This window comes from Lepeophtheirus salmonis, chromosome 2 (assembly GCF_016086655.4).
Source record: "Lepeophtheirus salmonis chromosome 2, UVic_Lsal_1.4, whole genome shotgun sequence".
Classification (NCBI taxonomy): Eukaryota; Metazoa; Arthropoda; class Copepoda; order Siphonostomatoida; family Caligidae; genus Lepeophtheirus; species Lepeophtheirus salmonis.
The window spans coordinates 5,702,719-5,729,056 of NC_052132.2; the positions used below are offsets into that span (position 1 = coordinate 5,702,719).

At 30.6% G+C, this 26,338-nt stretch overlaps 1 protein-coding gene across 1 annotated transcript in view; it reads right to left on the minus strand.

The window, feature by feature from the left end:
• LOC121132546 (uncharacterized) overlaps positions 1 to 24,801 on the minus strand; it is a 39,962-nt gene extending 15,161 nt beyond the window's left edge. Inside the window, exons 1-2 of the mRNA XM_040727970.2 lie at positions 24,414 to 24,801; positions 4,057 to 4,251 (exon numbers count right to left, since the gene is read on the minus strand). Of these exons, the coding sequence (XP_040583904.1) occupies positions 4,057 to 4,251; positions 24,414 to 24,651 (433 nt within the window). The 5' untranslated portion in view covers positions 24,652 to 24,801. The remainder of the gene's footprint in view (positions 1 to 4,056; positions 4,252 to 24,413) is intronic.
• Positions 24,802 to 26,338: the final 1,537 nt, after the last annotated feature.

A 26,338-nucleotide genomic window follows, 5' to 3' on the forward strand; every position in this document is an offset into this window, starting at 1 on the left:
AAAAAAAAAAAAAATATTCGCTTCAGAAAAGATCCTTCATTTTACTTGAGTTTAATTTGTTTTCAACCTATTTATAGGAATTGTAATCAAAATAGCTTAATAGATTTATATAGTTATTTCACGTTGAAATATAGCTCTAAATCGAAATTATATTCTAAAAACATGATTAAAAATAGGCTTTTAAGAGACAAAACTATTACATTACAAGGTTTTAATGATAATTTTCATTTCATACGTCTTAAATTAACAATAATAAATGTGGGTTTAAGCCAGTGGGCTTACCCAGGCCAGAATTTTGTCATATAGTGTAATTGATATATATATAACTACTACTAGAATTTAATATAGATTTTAAAATATTATTCTTGTTACCTTGTGTTCTCGAATAATATTAATTAATTTTGGAGTTAAAAAGAATCCTTAGACTTTTGATTTACAATAGTCTGAATTAAGAATCATAATATTGTGATCACACAACCTCTGACATAAATTATTGTAAGTGTAAAATCGATGTTTAAAAATTTCTACAACATATTTTTTTGAAATAAAAATTGTTTACAATTGTTTAAAATTTTTAAAAAATATTAAAAAAAAAAAAAAAGTAGAGGAACCTTAATTTTTTATATGTTTTTTTATAATAATGATGAATTATCCAGAGCGTTTTTACCAAGATATATAAATATATAAAGGTGAGGCAGCAAGGAAATTCTACGCTTGTGTTTTTTCATTCTCAAGAGAAGAATGACGTCACTGTTGAGGTACATTGCACTCTGTCCTATATATAATTGTCAAGTAATAATTTTAAAATCCAGACTTCCTCCATTCTAAGGCAACAATAAATTAACTAAATAAATATAATTAAACTTCATTTATAGTATTTATGGTAAACTTAGGAACATGGCAAAAATTATACAAAGCAAAAATTTTTAACTTATATTGATATTAATATCTATAAAAGTAAATCCTTTCCAATACTTATTTCGATTGTTATGAAACTTGACGATATCCTTGCTTGATACTTTATAGAATTATAAAATGAATTTCAGAACTAATCATTTAAAAAGTCTAACATTAATCTACATATTAATAATAATGAACTATCTGTATGTAAGCTTATATTAATATGTTTTATGTATATCATCTAATTTGCCATTTTATTACATAATATAAGAGCGTTGAAGAAAAGAATAGCAATAAGTAAAAATTATATTTTTTTACATACATACATCGATAATAAATATTAATTTGTAAATTGACCTATTTGTCTAACTATTCTCAGATTAGCAGATTAGTTCTTCAGTGTGAGCTTTTTATTAAGGTTATTTACTCTAATTCTTTCTCTTATTTTCACAAAGGATATGACGACTTCTTGAAGCCAGTTAGGACATAATTCAATTAGATAATTATACAGCCTTTCAAAAACCTTTGGGTTTTTGTCAATTGCGTCGTCATGGTTACAATGAAGAGCATTGAAATGTTTTTCCAGACAATGGCAAAATTTTAAAAACTCAACCGAGGGGATCGTAAGGCCTCCCTTAGAGGCCAATTCAATCCGATAGCTAGACACTTCTTCATAAAAATCAGAAGTCACATGGCTTTTCCCCTAGATTTGGATAAAGGTCTTTAATTTTTTCTTTTCCAAAAATCCTGCAATATAAGTCATACCCTGATCTGAACAATAATTGAAAACCTGAGATGATTCTTCTGTACTGCTGTAATTACTTTTTTGGCTTCAGGAGCTTCATGAAGTCCAGAATCTTCTAAAGTTTCCTATGATTCAATTGAATCTTCATCATGCTCATATTCTTGTCTATTTGACGAAAAAAAGTAACTCGTTATTGATTTAGTAACTATTTTGCCCATCAATCTCATCATTTAACTCCTCTTCAACAGCTGGGTTTCTTAAGACAAGTTCATGATTTTTTCCAATTAAAATTACTTTTAGTCTTCTGAGGACTTCCACTGGGAATGGATGAGTATTGTTTCTTATGGTGGCACAAATCCGTGAGAATACATTCTCCAGACAATCCTGATTTAGATGAGCGATTAAAATGAATTTCATTCCATTATCCTTGATACTTTGAAATAATGATTTTGTTGAACGAATCGAGATTACGAATACCTTTGGAGGATTTGGGTTCATCTGAACCGGGAGAAGCAAAGAGAATATGGAGTGAGGGGACTGCATCACTTTTTAATTTCTTCCTGGTCTTTAAGTCAATAAGAGAGATTCCGCTCGAAATGATTAGATGTAAAATGCCTATCACAAATCTTAGCATTTTTAAAAAAAATTGGATCTTTTGTCCTGCAGACTGAGATCCAAAGATGCTGGAGCATCAAATTTTTCTGAGGAAATGCAAAATACTGGGCATTCCGAGGATTAGGACAACAGGGCATGGCGCAAACACGCTTTGAACCTTGAGGTGATGTCATTTCTGCTTAACAGATCCAAATTAGTGCACTTCACTTCAATGACATAATTTGACCTGCCGCAAAAGTGAAGTCACTACGTCAGCTGAGTCAGCTAACGCCAACCAGACTGCCTTAAAAGATCTTTATTGCCTAACCTTGATATATAGTCACCTTGGTTTTTACTGACGTGATAAATTACATGATAATTGAAGGAGATGCCATTGATATTTCTACTACAAAAATAGACAAATTTGCAATCAATCTTCATTAAACTCCATCAAAATGGCTTAATATAAATACAAAAAGACCTAACATCTGCATTGAATACTGCCAATGATAAACAGTAATATTTGAATTGAAACAATGGAGTATGTACTGAAAATCCTTGTTAAAGTCTATATTTGTACAATTATTATTATTTTTTTGATCGATTAGGGACGAGAAAAGTAGGATAATTAGAGAAAGATATCTGATTGTTTCCATTGTTATAGTTAATTTTTATCTACAATATGTAAATAGCACAAGATTCTATAACAATCTAATAACATATTTGAGGTAAGATAAATAATAAAATTATACAATAGAGGGATATAAATTTGAATGACAGTAAGAATTAAGTCCTTTTAATTGTTGGTCTCATTTTGACATCCAATAATTAACAATTTTCTTTAATATTAAAGGAAAAAAACAATAAAACTTGGTTGGTTAGGTCCCCAAAATGGCCGACATTAACAGTGCTGACCTCACTTGAAAACGCTCTATAATTAAAGTTGTATTTCTATTGCGCCAAGTTTGAATGATTAAAACGGAAAATTAACACATTCGTACAATATTTGACATATACAAATATTGTATACATACATTATGTCGGTTGAAAAGTTTGTAACCTGACCATAAATGGCACCACTATGGTTTGTTAGTATCAACCTTAAAACGATGCTTGTACAAGTTTATTAGCTGTCAAACAATTTGTTTCATGAGATATAGCGTGGGGAGTGAAGCAACTTTTGTTATTTAAAAACAAAAATGCATAAAATAATTTGTGTGCTAAAGAACCTTTGCTTTTCGGTGAAAAAGACATTATTCGGACTTTGCACCCGGGAAATCAACCGTTTGCTGTATTCAAATGAGGCACATGAGCATCAAAGACGAATCAACCCATTAGCCCGGAGTTTATTTTGGAGTACTTGGAGGGGGCCTAAATGCTTTGTGAAGTAGCGGCGATGGTTTTTCCACCCTACTCTCCAGATTCGGCTTCCAGTGACTTTTTCCTATTGCAAACCTTAAAAGAATGCTCGATGGTGAAAAATTTGAGGTTAATGAAGAGGTAATCCTGGAAATTGAGCCTTATATTGAGTCTAAAAAGAAAACCTATCAAAAAAATGGCATCAAATTTTTTCTTAACCCCTATAATCATTTTATCGCCCTCAAAGGTAACTAAATGGAATAAATTAATCGAATTTTGCCCAATAAACGTGTTTTTTCTATGTTAGTACATTAACTTTTGAGCCGACTTGATTCACATTTATTTGCGTACATATGATATCAATAGACAAATTATAGTTGCATCAATAATTATTTGTCATATTTATTAAAATTGTTCAAAATGGATTAAAATAATGAAATATAAATTGCAATTCTTACCGATTGGATCAACATTCTCAAATTCAGGATCTTGAAATCCTCTAATCATGATGAAAAATGATAGCGAAATAAGTGCCGAAGTATAAAATATAAAAATTCTTGTGATGAGGCCCACGACTGCTTGAAACCCAAATACTTCTTCTAATGCTTTAACCCGGTTTGTTGATCCCGAATTATAAAGTTCATAGATTAATGCTGAAAAATGAAAGGATAAAATATATAATTATTTTTGTTGATTCAGAGTAGAGTTCATTTGATTCCAACATATGTAATTTTACAGACTGCTTCCTTATTTTTAATATATACTTATAATTTTTTTTTAGTCTAACCAAATTAAATAATGTCCCATAATTAAATGAATGTTAATTAATCCTTGATGAATTAGCAAAAATAAAAAAAACTTCGTTTATGGTACACATTGGAGTGAAGAATGAGTTTTGAGATATGGACCATAGAAAATAGCGATAACCAAAAGAATAACTTAAAATATTTGAAATCTTTTTCGTGGTCGAGGTTTAGTGATTTATTAATGCATTTTTTTTTCTGTGATTTTTATCTTTTCTCCTAAAAAACTGAAAAATACCCTTGTTGAAATAAGCCGACTCTTATATGATTTTGAGGTGAGAAGTTCAAGAAAAATATCATAATTATATTAAAATTTATATATATTTATTTTGTTACTCATTTTTAAAACAATTTATACCAAAGAAAAATGCTTACTTCAAAGAGCATCGATGCTAGCACCAAATCTAACTTGTAAAGGTAGTTTTTTCATTACAAACATGTAAACTCTTTCTATATATAGTAATAAGATATCTTGGGATTATATAATTTTCTATTAAAAATTGTTTCTATGTTCCCACATCACATTATATTATGGCCTTTTATACAGTGCATTTTAAATAAATTATCCTTATCTTGAATCATAATTCCCAATCTTAATCATGAATCAAATCAAAAACTAGGAAATGTTATAGTTTTAATGACACTTTGTTTATATTTTTTATTCTCATTATTTTTTTTGTGTACATTTGATAAATATGGAACAGTGCAAAAAAAATGCCCTTATTACTCTCTTCCACGCGGGCCATGAAGTAAAGGACATTGCAAAGCTCCTAAATTTTTACAATGGAACTGCCCATCATATGATCGATAAATTAAAATAATCTAGCATAAACCTCAGAAAGATAAAAAACGCATACCAAGACTCTTGCCTGGGCTCAAACGGTTGGTTACAGTATCCTCAGTAGGTTACAAATTAAATCACTTTTTGAGAAAAAGTAACAAATTGAGGGTTCAAATTTGTTTTTTTTTTATAAAAATAGGATTCACAAAGTTTGAACAGTTTCTATGAATATTTAGAGGTAGCTCAGAGGCTCTAAACTTTTGAAATTTTACATATACTTTAAAAAAACGTGATTCTGTTTTGTTTATCCTTATACTAAAATTAACAAATTTAGTTAAATTAAACTTCTATCAATTTTTTTATAAATATTTATGATAAATCATTTTTTATGTGTCTTAAAGAAGAATAATAATATTTAAATGAAATGTAGCCTTTTTGCCTATCTGCCAGTTCACCTACATATCACAGCCAATGAGCGGCTACTGATATTACTATACGTTTTTTACTTAGACTAACAAAAAAAATTGCTAATTTGATTACCTGAACTAACTATTTTATGACCTTATTTGAGGAAATACATCTATATAGTCAAGTTTTATAAAATAAACAAAAAAATAATGCAATATAAAAAATTTGCAATGAAAATTTAGTAGGAGTTAATTTTATAAATAAATGACCTCCAAAGCCATTTGAAGACGAGGGCAAAGACGTGCAATGTTTCTAAATTAAGGATATCTATTTCAAAGTTGATATCTTCTCCAATGCTTCCTTCAGGGATAGGGGAGGCAAAAGCAACATCTGTTTCGCCAAAATCATCTTCCAAAGAAAGCCAAAAGAGTGATCCATGGGAAGAGTTATTTTTCTTCTCTAAAATCCAATGGTGGTTATGTTCGTTTCTTTTCTTATGAAAAACTTTTCATTGTAGAGTGATCACTTAACAAAGAAAATAATAGGGGGATCTGCCAAGATTTTCACAATGTCCCTTCGGTTTTCAGAAACAAAAATCTGACTGCATTTATGAAATATGGTGTCAGCAGTTGTGAAGAGCATGTTATGGATCCTTATTTATTTCGTGTTGACCTCAGAATCGACCAAAATGTTTTCATGGATGTTCTAGAAACGATTGTTCTACCCTGAATGAACACTGTGGCTGCTTGCAGCCCTTACACTTTCCAGCAAGATACGTAATCAGCAAGACACTAAACTAGCATACAAATCCTGGAGAACAATTAAATGGTTGAAGACCAATGTACATGACTGTTGACCACCTGAGGTATGGCTTTCGAAATCTCCAGATTTAAATCCATGTGATTACTATCTTCAGGTAAGGTTGGAAGCCAGTCCCTGCAGGGGTCACAATAACAACATTACTTACCGTAAGCGATCCATCACTTTAGCAGCTAGGAATCTGGATCTGGCAGAGGTAACTAGGGCATATTCATCTTTCAGTGGTTGCGTAGAAAAAATTCCTTTACAAAAATGGAGGCAATGAGCCCTCCATTTTTGTGGTTTGTCTACATCTCTATAGTAAATTTTATGAGTAACTTAAGAAAATTAAATATCCCTGAGGACAATTGATCAAAAACAGTTATTTTACATATAAGAGATTTTAAGTAAAATGTTATAATTCTCGAATATTACAAATTAGTTGCCAGAATCTTGTACGATTGGCCTTACTTCAACAACTCCTACGTCTAAGCTGTGACATATCCAACCAAAAGATAGCTAAATTAAAGGGTCTCAAGCTTTCTGATTTGTCCTTTTCCATTTGATAGATTAAACACACACTAGTAAAAACATGATTTTTTTTGTTAAAATTGTTCCCAAAACTTTTTAAAGCTGTTAAAAGTGTACTTTGTGTCAATTTTTTTCATTATTCCGTTTAAAACTGTTCATTAAATTATATTTTAAACTAATTGATGATATTTGAATTGATCATTGAAGAAAGTAATTTAATGTTAATAGAAACGTAAGGTAAGACCATTATGCAATCGCGCTTGCTATAATTATCGATTTGTTGTATCGTGCCACTTTCTTGGCAAGACAGATTGGCAAAAAAAACTAGTGATAAAGTGCAACAAGCAAAATCCTATATTGGTACACCATTTTTATGTAGTAAATACAAAAAGACCCCCAAAAAAAAACTCGATTCGAGGTCATAAAAAGCCAATTTTTACGCGGAACTCGTCAAAAATTTGGGATTCTCTGGGTTTTTTTTTCAAGCCCATCTTAACGTGTAAATCTTCCTAGACTGATTTTTTTTTTTTTTTTGTTAATTTAGAATTCATGTTTTCCTAGAGGCAATAATATGCTGACCTTTGTGAAATGTATACTCTTAATGCCAGTTATTTTAAAAAGTAATCTTTGTTTGATTTTTTTAGACAAGCAGGAGTGCTTTACATTGCTTTAAATTATGCAGTTTATTAAGCATACCTTCAAAAGTCTTCCTCAGACCAATAGACATTCGAGACAAATTGTCAGTATTAATATAGATATTAAACATAAGTTCGAATGTCCAACTCTGATTTTCAGTCTACTAGCTACAAATTCGTTTGGCATATCCCTTGAAATTTTAGCTTAAATAGAATCCCCATTCCTCTTGCAGCATTTCATTATTAGGGTATGAACATGGTAACTGTTATTATCATTTAGTTTGACTATTATGTAGTCACATCTTGAAATGAATTTATTGATTAAAATTTTGATATGTTTTCGTATTCGATAAATAAAAATAATTAAGTGACCATTAAGAATTTTAATGATGAGGAAGTAATGGTGAAGTATGTAAGTCTAAAAGCCCTGTTTTACTTTTTCAATCTTTAGTTGAACTACAAGATTGGAAAATTGTCAGCCTTGCACATCTTATAGCACTTTTACCAGGTTTTGTATTCAAATTAAGGAAATAATTCCTCTTCATCTAGTCATAGATAAATAGTATTGTTTAGAATATTTTTACTAGATCCAAGAAGGATAAAAATAGTGGGATTTACAGTCAATACAGCAAAAGTATAAAAGTTTCTACTTTCAACAGTAAGAAATTAATCAAACGTCACTTGGAAAACATCCATGAAGTCCCTTTTAAATTATTTATCTATAATAATTCATTACAACTATCAGTCTATGTTAAAAAAAAGTTGTCAGGGGTTTGGAAAGAAATCCTTGATCAAAAACCAGCTATGATTCTGTGCAAGGATCTAAAAACCTAATCAATGCTTCAATAATTATTCAGAAAATATGATTCTTTTGAGGAATGGGGATTATGTTTAAGCTTAAATTTCAAGGTATATGCCAAACGAATTTGTAGCTAGTAGACTGAAAATCAGAGTTGGACATTCGAACTTATGCTTAATATTTATTAATCTATATTAATACTGACAATTTTCTCGAATGTCTATTGGTCTGAGGAAGACTTTTGAAGGTATGATTAATAAACTGCATAATTTCAAGCAATGTAGAGCAATGTATTCAATAATTATTCAGAAAATATGATTCTTTTGAGTGACGAGTTTTTTAGCGAGCAAAAATGGTTAGAGTGAGTAACGAGTATTCAGACGAACAAAGAATATTCAACTAAATTACGAGTACTTAAGCGAGTAACGAGTATAGCTCGTAATGCCTCGAGTGTTTTTTTTTTAGAACTCAAAAATACTCATCCAGCAAAAACAATTAAGAATGTGGCACATCACCAAAAAACACATGAATAAAAAGGATATTGAGACAGTTTCGGATTAAATTCTATATTTTTAAAGACCGTCCAAATATATATAAAAAAGCAATTGAGCTTGTCATAATTAATAGCCTAAAAATGAATGATTCCTTTTACAGTTAATTGTAAAATGAAAATTAGATGTTCAAAGACAATGAAACGGATTTTTTTGGCCGTTGGACAACTTGCCAAACGGATATTTGGCCAAAAAAAGATATTTAGTATACTGATATATACTATTGCATATTTAAACTCAATTTAAAAATATGGTATGATAAATAGTTATTTTTCATATTCGTTATACATAAATTAATTAGTGTCATTTTACAGAAAAATAAATAAAATTAATTAAATACAAATAAAATTATATTCATGAAGGATCATTATATAAACACAACAAAATAGCATGTGATTCGAATATAGTTCGAACCTTCACTTGAAATCGTAGAAGGCCTGAAACCTTCCCACAGAGTTGGCCTTAAGCATAAAAATTATACTTGACCGAATTATATAATCACATGAGGTGTCGTATAATTTTTGATCACCCTTTCTTTTTTTTATTATTTTACATACTGTGATGTGTTTAAAGATCATTAATGAAATTAACTTAAGATACATATTTTTCTGCAAAATGACAATAATTAATTTACGTACATGACATATATAGCATATGGACAATACGTATTTATCATATTATCATTTAATTTTGAATTAAATATACAATCGCATATTTTTCGTTCGAACTTCTGTTGTTTAACACAAATCGAAAAAGTATCCAGACCTGTTGGTAAGCATATCAGGAAACGCGATAAGTTAGTAATTAATAAATAGGGAAAAAAATAATTTTCATCTAATATCTAAATTATTTTCAAGGGAAAAAAATAAATAAATAATGTAAATATTTAAGGGTTCTCAAAAGTAATTTTATTCCCCTTGGGAATAAAATTACAATTTCTAAATATTTTTTTATGAAACTAAGATCATTTGGTACCAATGCAGTACTTCATTTTTAAATTAATAGACATTTTGTAAACTATGAGTTGTTGGTTACTTATTGTAGGCCATATTTTTTTTTTGAGCCAATAAATAAAAAAAAATACATAAAATATTGATTTCCTCAAAAATGGTATGATAAATATTTCTCATAAAATTTAAATATAAATAAATATTAACATCGAAGAATCTTAAACAGCTTTCATTGGTGTTGGGAACGATTTTGACCAAAAATATCATGTATTTACAAATGTGAGTACGTAGATATCAGAGTTCGGGATCGGTTTGAAAATCCTAGAATGCTCTGAGACCGATTATATTATCAATTGACGGAACTAATTCAGCCCTTTGAAAAAAAGGGGTTGAACCGGTCTGAAAGAAAAATTTAGTCCTCATCAGTCTGAAAGAAAAATCCTTTCTAGATCAAGGGTCGGGAACTTTTTTTTAGTATTACCCAAATTTCACAGCTGTTCACAAAAAATTTGAAAATTAAATTAGATCTGAAATATTAAATTTAAAAAAAAAAAAATTCAATTTTAAATTTTTTGGAGAAAAATGTCAAAAATTCATAGGTATTCACAAAAAATTACATTTTTTGGAAAAAAAAATTAAAACTTAAATAAAAAGAAAAGAAGTCTCATTTAAAATTTAATATAAACCTATTCTATTGATAAATTTGTGAACATTAGCATACAATTGAAACATAGAACGGATTTAAATTTTTCGGATTCAGTTCGGATCTTAAAACTTACCCAAATTTTCGGATCCAAAACCAATATTATATGAATAGTTGTCTTTAATTTTATGAGTATTATATCCTAAATTTGTAACCTAATTAAATTCGATCCAGATTACGGTTATGTTTATACATATTAATTACGAAACAGTAAATAACCCTATGTTGTTACTTGTATTATATGAAAATTGTAAGTTATCTCGCAACTTCTTATATGAAAAAAAAAAAAAAAACAGAAAAAAGAGACAAAATCTGTTGGTAGTTAGCCAAATCTCATTAAATATGTAACTTTTGTTCAATAATAGTTTATTATTGTTCACAGCTTAATTCTAGTCCAACCAATCAATATTAAGAATACTGATTAAAGGAAATTAAGAAGATGAATAATCGACAGCTGACAACCAAATATAGTGTAACTTTTTGTGTTAGTCAGGTGACACCGTCTGAAATAACCCTGGGAACCACGTTATCTCGGTTAAACGAAAATACGCACTGTTTCAAAGAAAAATTCTGTCCGGACCGGTCTAAAAAAAAAAAATCTCCACATCAATCCCATTAAACCAAAATTGGTCTAGAGTCTATACCGATTCTATAGATATATTGTAGATGATGTCATGTGTGCTTCAAAATTGTGACCTACAACTATTGTTGTGTAGGTCCTTAATTATTCGGTCCATTCCGATCCAGTCTTAGCACTGGTTCTATTGGGCATTAGGACGGCCGATTATTGGGACTGCTCCTTAACTGTCAGTAAGGGTGAATCAGAACCCCCTCCCCCTAAGTTGAAAAACTGAAGTGAAGCAATTTTTTTCACTTGGAAGTAAACAATAATAAAATTAAACACACAATTGTTGAAAAAAACAAAAGTGAATATCTAGTGTTGCTTGCCATAGTAATATAACCATATCTATACTGTAAGATTCTCATTTCAAAATGCTTGATGTGGCGCCGGAATTGTATTAAATTTTTAAAATATTTTATACAGCTTGTTTTTAATATAGGAAAAACATTTTTATCATACCACCAAGTTAATATTTTTTACTTGAAGAGGGGCTTGATGCACCTTACTGACAGTCCTTGGAATTTTTCATAAAAATATTGATGTTTTATTAAGCCAAATAAGATATATGAAATATGTATTAATATAGCGCATATCTTGCAAAAAAGTTATATAACTTATTTAATTATGTAACGGAATAATTAATAAAAGGAAACACCTCCACATTGACGTCATAAGGGATGGATTTTACCTTTTTTAAGGACTGACGCAACACTACACACAATGACATGCTGCATTTGTGGTATCATAAATTGCTGCCTGGATCAAAATATCGATCCAAACCAGTCTAGAAAATATCACTTAAGACCGAGTTAAAAAATAAAATTCCCGTCTTGGGCCTATTTTTGACAATCTAACAGAGCCAATAACAATGAAAAAAAAAAAGGGAAAGAAGTAAATTATGTGAAACTGAGATAATTGACATATAAGAATCTGTTTGTATACATAATTGAATATAAAAACAAAATTATATCTTACAATATACGTATATTTCTACTGAATGAATGGAGTTTCATATATCTAAGATGGACTGATACAAAAGTGTTACGTACATTGTAATTATAGCCCTTAGAAAAAATAAGTTTTTTTGATATGAACTATTAACTATCATCCGAAATAAAAAAATTCCATAAATCAAGGATATATTGTGAAAAAACACAAATATGTCAAATGTATATGTGATGCCTCAACATAAAAATAATCTTACAGAAAAATAAAGAAAATGAGAAAATCCCAACACATTTTTTTTTACTTCTTAAATACATATATGATTTATAGGGATATTTGAGTAAATAATTATCGACTTATTATTCAAATTTATGAGATGAGTTATGATACCACACATTTTCAAACATAGCTTATAAACTATATTTGATTAAAGCGACTAATATTGACTCATATAGGCCCTCTTTCAAAACTCTTTCTCATTATTTTATTGTAACAATAATTTTAACCGTCAAGATCAAAAGGTTCATAAGAATAATTTGTTGTTCAAATCAAATTCAATTTTTGCCCAACTTTTCGGATGCAAGATGAGTTTTTAAGCACTTTGTAAAAAAAAAAAAAAAAGAAAAGATTTATGGTCAAGACCGGCTACCCCAAAAATCATTTGTTCACCGATGGCCCTGAACCTGGCACAGGCCTTTATGAGGAACTCCTTGTCCCTGTTTACTACTGCCTCAAGATTGGAACATATTGGACTCAGTCTCCAAGACACTCCATACTTATTAGTCCAAGGGGTTCAAATCCGGGTAGTTAAAAGGCCACATTTTCTTTGCCCAAAATATAAAGGTCGTAAAAATGGGGGTTTCCTGGAATAAATCCGATTCCAATCACATTATTTGCACTAACTGGTCTGATTAAAAATTCCAACATAACACAAGCTTTTCAACATCAATTTAATATATCTAACATGGAGTTATCTGCATCCTTGGCCGTGAAACCGGGAAGGAGGCACAAAATAATGGCTGCATTGTGTTTGTATTCTGAGGACATCTCAAGGATTTTGAATTTTTTCTTATACAGTTTTCTAGGTTGAATCTGATGAGTACACTATAACAAACTGTGATCTTTGGGTTGCCAAAAGATTGAGGTCTAAAATTATTTTAGATTTTAAATTTCTACCCTGCATATGTATTAGGTAGGTGTAATACCATCCAATAAAAAGAAACTTGAAATTATCCAGTTTTTCAAATGAAAAACGGGATTATATTTAATAATTTTTTATCCATATACAAAAAAAAAACAACTTGGTGTAAGGTCATGAAGTCTTAATGGCTCAAAAAAAAAAAAAAAGTCACAGGGAAAAGCTTTGTTATTTTATCGATCTTTTTGATACCTTTAAGTTGTTTACAAAAACACATTAGACATGCACATAAGGGTCTTTTTTATCAGATTTTCAATCATTATAGGTATGGACATTTCCTGGAACGGGGGGGTCCTTCCTTTCCGAGAAATGATTAGATTAAGGTATAAAATATAATAAAAAAGTAAATATTAATTAATTTATTTGATGATAGTTTAAAACATTTATTGTTAAAAATAAAGAATTATTAAATTTATTTTGAAACATTACTTCTATGAACTTCATTTCTATGTCTATGTCAAAAAGGAGAAAAATTGATAAATGGAAGGATATAGCTCAATGAACAGCACGATTCGGGTTAAATTATTCTATTGAACACTAAGTGCGTAGATTCGGATCTAGGTTGTTTCTAAAGAAGGGAATATACGTTCATCTGATGAAAATGAAGAAAAATTTACAATGAAAAAAAAAAAAAATCAAGTTTGCACAGTGTGTAGGATTATTTAAGGAAAAATGCACATTTTTGTATATGTGACAGAGATGAATGGAAAACCCGTATGCTTGGTATACCAGCAACAAGTTTCGAAGATGTTCTTGCCATGAGTGCATTTCAACATCCGGCCAGAAACTAAGGCTCAACATCAAGTGTGTTTTCCTCAATAAATATGATTACTCTTCCAACTAGTGTCAATTTAAGAAAAATTTAATATTCATTGTAATGTTACAGATACGTTTGTTTTATGCTGTTTGTGAGAATATATGTATATCTCTAACATTATCATAGGCTAATCACCAGCCCTTTGCGATTTTTGTGTTGACTGCAGTGTGAGAGACTCTGGAACATTTACCATATTTGGGTTTATATCTATTATATTTTGAAGTTATCCACATTGATAATGGATTGCCTAGAACTACCATCCTTCCTTTAAATCTTCCCATCCTCTTTCAACTTCTTTGATGTAGTAAACAGTCTTCTTGGCCCCTCCAATTATCTTTGAAATCACAGTTGGAGATTGAACCGCACGAATTTCAGCCGTGACCTAAATTTTGTGTCCCATATTGATGCATACTTTGCTCAATGTTTGTTGACAGTTAATATTTATATCTCATGATTTCAATATAATTAGCATGTGGCCTACAGATAGGTTGACCACTGTAACATATCTCAGCATTTGATATTTTTAGTCAAGAATGATTGCGTGACTTTGACCGTGTGTGCCGGAGCACCACCCTGCTGGAACTTGTTTTTACGTAATAAAATGTCTTGCTACAGCTTATTTTTACCCCAATTCCGCCCTCAAAAAATCCTTCTTCATGTAACGTCACAATTTTAGCCCTTTAAATATAAGAAAAGGTAGCTTTTTTGCCCATGTTTGAAGAATATCAATTAGAGCATATATGCAAGCACAACCTTTTTCTGCAAGCGTCATTAGGCAACAGGGTGATAAACACACTCACTAGACCTTGTGGAATATGAGACGTACCATACTTGGACAATACGCCGTCATACCCGTAAAGAATACGATTATTAACGAATTAGATGAAATATCTGAAAACTTTTGCAAATGACGGCAGAGTGTTTGTCGAGGGAAGCCAATTCAGTTTCAAAGCTCAGCATGGAAATCCTGATGGTATCTAGGGGGGACTGCAAAAATTCCGGAAGACGCTGTGTGTACTGACTGCAAGTAATTGTTGAGGTATATTCGCCATTTCGTTTATAACGAGGGTAAGTACATTAAGTAAGATCTTGATAATTTGTAGAAACACAATATTTAACAAGTAAAAAAGTTATAATACATATTAGAGTACATACCATATGTATTTGTTTATAAATCTAAACATGTAAGACCCGACAAAAATTCAGGACCACCCTGTGTGTGTCAAATTACAAGTAACAGATTGAATCTAATAGATGATGTTTGAATACAAATCATCATCCAGATATGTGGTCCCTAAACACAAAGAAAGCTGAAATTATTTTTCTTAAAAGTGAGTGTGATTATCATTTGTATTATTGCGACAATTTATTTTTAAGTTGCCTTTGGAGGCTCTACAAATTGCACTTAAAGTAACTAAAATTGATTGTCACAATTAAAGTATGCGAAATTGATAAATTTTATTTGAAAGGGGTCATATCGATGCCAATATAAGTCTTTTAAATCAAATAAAGGTTCTACACTATACTTATAATTCGTGGGTATCTTAACTTATCCCAGAAATTTAAATAAAAAGCCCATAAGTGAGCGAAATATGTCTTTGAGATATTGGGTTGTATGTAGAGAGTTTATCTTATCTAGTAGTAGACATTTTCTTATATTTAATCAGGAATGACATTATTGCAAACTCAAGGAGGAGGACAGAAAGACATCTTATCTCTGAACAGAGGTAGCCGAAACAGTTGGAAAGTACATCACAACCTAACATCCCGACAATATCGCAACTTCAGTAAGGACATGTCATCAGAAGAAGGAGCGGCTCAATCCAGATGCTTACATCGAACTTTTACACAATAAAGTGATACCTTGGAATTTTGTGAAAATAAAATGCAAACTATGTTACACTTTTACTTCACATTGATGTAAGGTGGCTTTCAAAGGGGAATTGCTTGAAAAGATTCATGGTTTTGTATGATATTCTTTGTGTCTATTTATGTGAAGAGCCTGAAATGAACCACCTGCTAACCGTTGATGGTGAATGTTTTGTGAGTTATTTGACAGATATTTTTGAGAAATTGAATATGTTGAAAAAACAACTTCAAGGATCAAATAGAACTCTTGTGGATGGAAAGACAAAGATATTTGGTTTTGTTACATTATTGAGGTATGTTAAAAAAACATTTCTCACAAACTTTTTGACCAGTTTCATTGGCTAAAAAATGATTGGTGACTGATAATGCTGTACTTGTCATTGTGGATCATTTGATAATAATTGCCTATGATTTTGAAGAACGATTTTCTGATTTAAATCAAATTGAATTTCCAACATGGGTGATGCAGCCAATTGTAGTGAACATATCTGATGTTTCGAATCAGTACCAAGAAGAACTCTCGGAAATGCAGAATGACGAGTCAGTAAAAACTTCATTTAATATAAAAGGAGAGCTGACATGGCTTTGTGATGAGACAGACACCAAATCCTCACATTCAACCAACTTTGCAAGAAAATTGTTGTTACCCTTTCCATCTTCATATTTAGCTGAATGCGGCTTTGGTACTGTCAATGATTTGCTATAGAAAAAAAATCAACAGGATATCACTGAACGAGGAAACTTGAGAATTAGGTTGACTAAATTGGAGCCTGATATAAAATCTATCTGTCGTAGACATGATGCACAAGGATGTATCTAACCTACATCTTTAGGTGGGCTCAATTTTTATTTTTTATTAGTTCAATAATTCAAATGATCAAAGTATTACGGAATAAATTTCAGTCAAATATTTCTAGTTCTGATTTCAGCTCTTTATTATATGTTTGGAATCTTTATTTATTTAACTGTTCTATCGTTTTATATTGTCCTTTGGAATTTCCTTTAGAGACAAGTTAATGTTTTTTTAAGCTTCCTTAACCTGAATAACAGTTAATTTTTAAACACCGTTAGTTAAACATCCTGGGGCAATGGATTTCAGAAATGCATTGGTGGGGCATGGGTTAAAATCGTTTGGGAACCACTGCTCTAAAGGCTTCCTTCAAGAAGGTGTGGACCAAGCTCGAATCTGACTTCATAGTCAGGGTCTGCAAAGGAATTAGGCCTCGTATTGAGGTAATTATTAGTGCTCAGAAAAGAACAGGAATACGATTTCTTGTAGATCCCTCGTCGTTTATAATATATATAAATTGTCCATTCTATTACTTATATGAATAAATTATAGAAATACAAATCTCTAACTACGCTTTTAATAGATAATTACTAAGCAATATTGTAATACTAATAATATACTATTTATATTTTGGTTCTAGGATGTTACGCCCTGGGCAGTTTTGTCCTGGTAAGTTTCGCCCTGCAGAAGTTTCGCCCTCATATATATATTATATATATTTATATGTATATACTACATATAATTTAAAATTTAAAATTAGTCTCCCCCAATTGAAGGCATTTGATATGTATTTTGCATTCAGTAGTGTAAAATTAGTGCATTTAATTCAATTTTAATATTTAAAAAAATAGAACATATCAAATGGTTCGAATTCATTATAACCAGAAACAACAATTATTTCATATTAATTACTCAAATGCTATAATTTTATAATTAATTACAAAGGACTTCAAGTTGAAGTATAGGAAAAAGAACTTAAATTATTTGCAGAATATATATTTATGCTATAATATATGTACGTATGAAGGCGGCGATACTTCCCAGGGCGTAACTTCCGGTGACGGTATATTTTGATATTAATATTACGAAATATATATATATGTATAATTCATTTTCAAAATGGCGAAGGAGTAATATGACGAAGATAGTCTGGGATAATAAGAGATATAGATAAGTAGCAGTTGCTATCATTAACTTTTTTGGCTAACTACCTGATGATTTCAGGCCTTTTTTCTGATTCTTTTCGGAGAAAAGTTTGCGTGATACAATAAAGGTAACGACATGCTGAATCTCCGTGAGTTTCGGCTGCATTTGAGGCCTGTTATGCAAGCCCTTGAGCAATTCTATCATGTGTTTGCGGACACACTCCTGTGAGACTGGATAACCATTTGATGTCAATTAGGTTTCTAATTTCCTGTAGGATTAGCCTTTTTTTCCTAAGGTTTTTGGCGATGGTTATTTTTGCTACACTCGAAATAATTTTCTTCCTTCCATGTCCACCCTTGTTCTCGAGGCTCTCCCCGGAAAGGTGACTGTTTCACCACCTTTGAATGGTTCAAACCCAAACACTAAGGTTCCGAATGACCTCAACCTGCCTTTTGCCTCCCCATTTCGGGTACTCTTTCACCATTCTGTGATATCATAGTCATGTGTAAATTTCAATTTAAAAAAAAATGCATAAAGGTCACCTTAAATTTGGATCGATACAGACTTGTAAGAGTCTCTAAGCTCACGTGCTTTTTGTTATTATTTCTTCCCCCTTTTCATTTTTTAACTTCTTTTTAAAATAGCGGAAAATTGAAAAAGAAGAACTCAATTTCTTGACATAACGTATGAAGTAAAAAAAATGGTCTTTTCTTGATTTTTGTTCAAGATTATTTTATGTTGATTTTTATATACGACATAATGAATCGGAAACATATTCTTTCTTCACCTTAGGGATATTTTTTATTATTATTGTCCTTAACTCAATGACTTTTGCAAACAAGTAAGACCTGATAGACAGGGAACAGCTTCTAAGTGTGTGTTTTTTTCTTCGTCTTTAAAATACATTTTTCAAAAGGAAAAATTGCACCTTATGAATAAAAAAAATCAAAAGATCAATCGATTGAGAGATTAGTTGAATTTGCCATTGTAAAATATCTTCAAAATAGAGACTCACTTAAAAATTGTGTACGGCGTTACCTCATCAGCACAAAAAATAAAATTCTATTTTGTTCTCAGCCATCCTCTCTCTTATTTAGTGTTCAGAACGATGATTGGTTGATTTTGAATTATCTCTTGAACACTAATTTTGGGCCTTTGTCCCATTTGTTTCATTTTTGCGGGAGGGGTTATAAGATACAATAAAGGGTACGAAAGGGTACGAAGTCAAGAAAGATACTTAACTTTTTAGCATATTATATAATACATATGAGGTGCATCAGCATAAAAACAATCTTGAACAAAAATCAAGAAAGCTTAAATCTCTTTTCTTTTACTTTAAATATTTGTACGTACAGCCTACTATTCCATTATTTGATTTAAGAGACTTATATTGGCACGCATGAAATATACAAAAAAAAAAAATTATAGACCAATTTCTCATTCTTTTATTTTGACAATTATTTTATTCGAATTCAAGTGGAATTTGCGACGCTCCCAAGCGGTCAATTAGAATAATTTGTTGATAGAAATTGACGTTAATTCGTCAAAAAATACAAATGTAATCCACACTCAACTCTGAAAAAATAATTATAACTTAATGTTTTACTGCATTTAATTAAAAATTTTCTTTTAACTAAAAGTATCGAAGAAAAAAAAATGGGAGCGAATGACCCTCTAGTTGGAAACCCAGAGGTAAAAATAGGTCTTTCTAATAAGATCAGAGAGGAACTGGGTCTTAACACCATAAATGATGTAATTACCAAGGATATAATCAACCATCCGATCGTGTGTATACCCCACGATTCCCTCCAAAGGGTCTTCAAGCCAACCAAATAAACACTTCACCTAAGAGCAGCACTAAATATTACTAATAAAGCAATTAAGGAGTGAGTGAGAAAAAGACAGCCTCCAAATGATCTCTGCAACACTTTAAAATGCAAAATAAAGGATAGAATGATCCAGAAACAATATGTGAGGTCGTTATTCGATCCATATCTCACTCCTAAGCAGTCCTACCTGAGATACCGGGTCGCCTTTGGAGTGTATTATTTAGAGAGAGACACGCCTTGCAACGACTGCAACAAAAATAAAAGGCTTGCCCATGTATTTCGTGACTCTGAATATCTAAAAGGAATGTGGTTTATAGTGGCTGAACGACTCACTCACTACCTAGGGAGAGGGTCAACCCAAGAGGAAAAAAATTTATGGCTTTAACGACATGGCTCTTCCGTTCAGAATTGGATCCAAATTGCAAAACATGATTGCAAGGGCCAATTATGAAAACATTATACTTCACAAAAATATAGCCTAATTTTATCATGCGTGTTGTAATTTGTATTTTTAATTAGATATTTATTTACTAATTTGTCAAATGCTATTTTTTTATATTATTATTGTGTATTATATGTGAGGTAGCTGTTTTTTTTTTTTTTTTCTCGCTTCCCTTTTTTCGTTTTCTTTTTAAGATTGTTTTTTTGCAAAAAAAAAAAAAAAGTGTTTCTATAGTTAAAAACAATATCTATTGGTGAATGTTTGCATACGTAATCTTTAGACTATAAAAAAAAAATAACATTTCAAAATGTTACTCCAATATATTGATAAAGACCATTGTGTTTACTCAATGATTGATTGACAAAAATAATTAATTAAATCAATTATTAAGTTGTTATTGGTGCGATTTATGAAAATCAGTTAATTGTTTCAATTTTTAATATACATGCAAAAATAATTTTTTCAATTTATTTTCATTGTTTGAAATTTGCACAATTATTAGAACGGAAATAAATCCACAGATAATGATGTTAAAGAATTTAAATGGTTATTATTAGATCCGTATGTATGATAAAATTATGGATTATTCGATTTGTTAAAATTGGGTGATTGGAACCAGATTTATTTTGGAAAACAAACATTTTTAAGGCCTCTGCAACATTCGACATTATTAATTATCTGCCCAATTAATCATTCACAACTACAAAAAGTATGCTGTGAATTAAATTTTGCATATTTTTGAATAAAAATAAAACCTTAAAATATTTTATTTTATTGTGGCCCTTTCATGCAACAGGTTTGCCACAATCCTTGTCCATACAATTTATTAAGATACACATATTTTTACGTTGTTGTCTCCCACTCTCCTCAAAACTTTTCAAAAAAATTCTAAAATATTTGTAAAATTATGTTCCTATGTTGAACAGAATCTTAGGCATTGGGACAGGGGCAAGTATCTGTGGGTATCCCCATTTAAACGCTTTAAAAAGAATAATAAAATATTCCAATTGACCAATTTTAACGAAAATAATTAATTACAAATTTGTGAGACTATGATTTTTTTTTGTTTTGATAAAAGGTGAAATTTTGTTGACTTTTCTTATCAAACTTCATTTTTATTAAATTGTAATTAATTAACAAAATTAAAGAGGGATAAAATGAGCATTAAGAGTAAAAATCCCTTTCATTGTTGGGTGGCCGGTTGGGTTGTGTGGCTTTAAACATTAGATGTATTATTTTTATAATCAATTCTGTCTCAATTTGGTTTAAGAATGCACATGTATCTTCTGTCCTCCCAGGGACTTTTTCTCATGGTATTTGGTCAGGGGCGTCCGAAAGAATGTAGGAATGTTTGTCTTGACCGATAAAAAATTATTTCAAATTTATGAAGAAAATTTTATTGGAAATTTTTTTTTTTAATGATTTCTTTTCTTTTTAATGCATTCATATTATATTGAAAATTAATCTATAACTCAAATTTCCGTTAATAGATATATATATATTTCAATATTTCCAAATGTTGTGCAGACAAAGAATAAAATCATGAGGAAAAACATGAAAGTGAAAAAAATCCTGGGACTAAAGTTCGTAGCATACTCAAGAATCAATTATTATTGAGTTGAATTAATATAGTCTGAATAATCCCCCAAATCCGTCATAAATATTTTAAGGGCCAAGGGGAAAATTATATTTAAATCTAAAAATTATTATACTTTATAAATTTAACATTTAAAAATACTTTATTAAAGTAAACAATTATAGTAATACATTATTTAAAATATAAAGATATTTGCAATGCTCTCTATTACAATTCGAATGTAATGGTCAATTATTTCTTCTTTTCAATTAATTCTTCATATATTCACTCTATGTATTTTATCTCGTGTCAGGTAATTTTAATTTAAACTTTTATGCTTTAAAGCCATTTTTGTCTCCAGAATATTTCCTCTTAATACAAATATAAATATTTATACATCGTTATTGTTTATTTTGGATTGAAATTGATGTTACTTTTGAATACTTCAATAAAAAAGATGTATTTTTTATAAATATCAAAAGGATTAATGGTGGTTATCTGTTGGAAAAATGATGGTATTATGACTCAGAATTTCAAAACACACCATCAAAATCGCACTATGTAATAACTTGGAACCAAATACAAAATAAGTAATAGAATAAAGAAAATAAAAACGATAATTATTCGAATGGAAATAGTGCTAATTACTTCCATTGTCTCTCTCATCAATTGTCGTTCACCATAATGGATAATTATTCAAAACAAGCATAATAAGAGGCAAGAACAGTGATTTATACTTTGTTACGAACCAAGAAGATACAATATCAAGCCCTGATAAAGAATAACGACGAATAAATCTCATTTATTTACATATTGTGCCAAATTATCCCTAGAAATATCCTAAGAAAAAATGCCCTGGGGTCAAATAGTTAAAGTCGAAAGCACTTAACACCATTTTATCTTTATGCTCAGTCCTCACATTTACAAATAGAAAAATGTAAGAAATAAAAGGCTAAACACAGGAACAACTTTGTAGCAAACCGTTAATTAGATTCACTAAATCTCGATTAAAAATTGTCAAATATACAAAATAATTCTAAACAAGGCATTATCAAGAAAAATAAAGAATAGGACATCATTATGTTCCATTTTAATAAATCTCGGGGTGTATCATATATTCAAAATGTAAACTGATAACTAGTGCTGTATGCGTCCTTATTTAGGAATGAAGACTGGAGTCCTTTCTAGATCCGTCTCAGTTCGATTAGTTCAGTCCTGCATATTAGTTTTTAAACACTTATAAAGTAGTGTCCTTGATGATGCCAATCAACATTATTTCTTCTTTGTTTAATCTGTTCTGGGAAGGTTAATAGAAATACAGGGTTAGACCATCTTATAATTGGGCTTATTAGAATTTTCAATTTGATGTATTATACCGACTGCTGGGCAAAACAGACCGAGTTTGACAAAATACGCAACCCCTCATATACTATGACGTCAATATGAAAAGCGTGGTGGAAGTCAAAAATCAGTTGTATATGCGTTATGGTATAACCTTGTATTTCTATTGACCTTGCGTTCTGGTACTGACAGTCCGAAGGATCTACCCCAAAGACCGATATGACCAGTCCTAAGACTGTACTGAATTGGACTGAATAAATAAGTACCTTCACCACATTACTTATAATATGAATTAATGCAGATATATCCCCTTAAAAATTGCTTGCATTTATTCCCTACACAAACTTTCAATACCAATTAAAGCTATGTATCAGAGAAGGTCGGACACACTAATTACATTTTTTATAAGACACTTAATGTACCTAGTTACACTAGGGTTGATAAAATCCACTTGGTACTCTCCAAGTACGGATATTAGGCAGTTCTATAGAAACTATGATTCATTTCTCTTTTAATTTTTATATTCATGGACAAAATTGGAGTGAAGTCCTTTATATTATATCGAATTATTGCAGAAAAAATAAAAATAAATCGATTACTTCAACTCTATAATAATATGGAAGTGTATTAAAGAAGAAAAGAAAATTGAAATTAGTACATATGTTATAGGACAGAGCAGTATATAAATCACTTCCAATGCTCGTATCGTTTGATAAGTAGATTAGGGCGGCTTCAACTTTTTCTGAATTTTGAGTAAGGCTAATAGAGAAAAAATTGTCATGTGGTAAGCAAAATTGCATTGCTCTAACATATCATTTGTAGGTCACACACCTCAATCAATGTTTTGAAAAAAAAAAAAGACAGTATATCTATTTAGTTAATTAAGACTCATATAATGCATAATTTGATTTTTTACAAAAAGTCATTATGATGGACATTTTTCTAAACTAAAAAAATTTTTTGTAAAGTTTTTTCCCCGTCTATGTATTTTTTTTTTTTTGCTTAATTGAGTCATTTTAGACACTAACTTTATTAATATTTTTATTACGTAAATAAAATAAAAAATGTCTACCAAAAGTTTTCTATACAAAATACCCACATATATTTTTCTAAAAAAAATAATTGCAGAAAAGGAACTTTTCCATCTTATTTTAAAGTTACCAAACGGAAAAAAAATTCCGCGCTAGTCGTAATCAAAATAGAAACATATTTGAAGAACCAACCCCTCTAACGTGCACTAATAAAGATATTTTCAAATTCTGTATTTTCTTAGTAACTTACCTAGAGAAAGAAGTCCAACGGTATTAATTGCAACAATCAGAGTATTAATTCCAAGGAGTCGAAAGAATATGACTGTTCTCAAATTACTTAATATCGTCATCATAGTTTTTCCAATATCGAAGGCCCCTGTGGTTCTTTTGACGAGACTATGAGTCTTTGTATGTTCTTCCATGACACTTTGAACATTTATAATAAGGGATAGAAGGAGTAGTGCGAAGGGTAAGAGTCTTTGTCGCATAATTGATTTGAAGGGACGCAACAGAAATACACTTTTGAGTTGCAGTGGATGACGAGGAACTTATAGCTCTGTTTATTTATAGAATCGGATTTGAAATGAGAAAAATCGTTTACTAATTTTTCTTACAAAAAAATCAGGATGGCATCTACTATGGACTTTATATGTACATGTGTTTTATATATATATATTCCTAACAATTTATTCAACTCGCACTCCTAGACCAGTATAACCATATATTCACAGAGTTAAGGAACGCGCATCATTTAAAAAAATAAAGTAAAAATTATAGATCCATGTATTGTATCATCCATATGATACTCGCATGACATATTATAGTTCGTCTATCGTAGAGTGTACTCAATGATGTCATGAAATGCATCATAATTGAAGGCGACGCCATCTTGGGGGCATAAAGTTGATATTTGTACTATATAAAATGAACATAATTTGAATATATTTCCATCAAACTTTATCAAATGGCTTAAAGAATACAAAAGACTTAGCACTTGCATTAAATACTACTTGATGCCAATGATAAACAGTTATATTTGAATATAATCAATGTAGAATGTACTGAAAATCCCTCAAAATTGTATAACATTTAAAAAAACAAATTTTTTTTTGATACATCGACGGACGGAAAAAGGGGGATAATCATGAAAAAAATATTTTATTCATTCCATTGTAACTGTTATTTTTTATTTAAAGGCTAGTTCTTTTAAACGTTTGCAATTTTCTCTGGTCTCACCCATCCTCCTACAAACTGGGTTTAATACAAATACACACTAATAGAAAGATAGTTGGTACGAATGTTACCCTATGATCAACCTCGTCAGTTGATCATTAGGCTTCTTTACGACAGCATCCCCCCCGTTTTCTTTTAATCAGGAACAAAAAATGTTGTCCCTTTTGTGTATGTATTTTTTGCAACGAGGATTTTACAGAAGCCTTGTGATCCAGAAGTAGACAACATCGTCCGAAGTTCTGCTTAGTTGGCCAATCGATGAATTCGATCGCTGACAGCATGGTCGTAGCGTCTTGTTCAAATGTCCATCGTAAAATCAACAATTTTTTATTTTTGTCAAACCCAGAAGCAGTGAGGGTCACGTTATCCCACCCTTCATCTTCAAGAAGGGCCTGAGGGTCAACTCCAAGGTCTACACCCGTGTTCTGCACTAAAGAGTCTTCCCCTGGATCCTCTGCATCATGGAAGACCGACTTTGAACCTAGGGATCCTTGTCACAACAACAAAAGAAAACTCAGTTTTCTTTATTCTCATAATGTGATATACGTTCCCCCGAATTATTGCCTTCCTAACTCACCGGAATTGAATCCTTTGACTATTTTGTCACAGGCAATATTAAAGTGGTTTCCAAATAAAGTCCCCAAAGCACCACAAGATCCCTGAGAGCTGAGATACGGAGGGCATTCCGTACTTTACCCAGTGGGGCTGTCAAGAAGGCGGTGGAACATTTCTGGGGACGTTGTGAACATGTGATCTAAGCTAACAGGGATTTTAGTTATAGAATGTCAAATTTTTGTAATGATATTCCTTTTTGTAAAAATTTAATTTTTTTTTGTTAACGAATAAAGCTAAGGAGTGTTTACAATATGGAAATAAAGTTGAGGTTTGAGTGCTCTAAAGCTTGGTTGCAAAGATAAAATGCGTTTTTCATTTACAAAACAG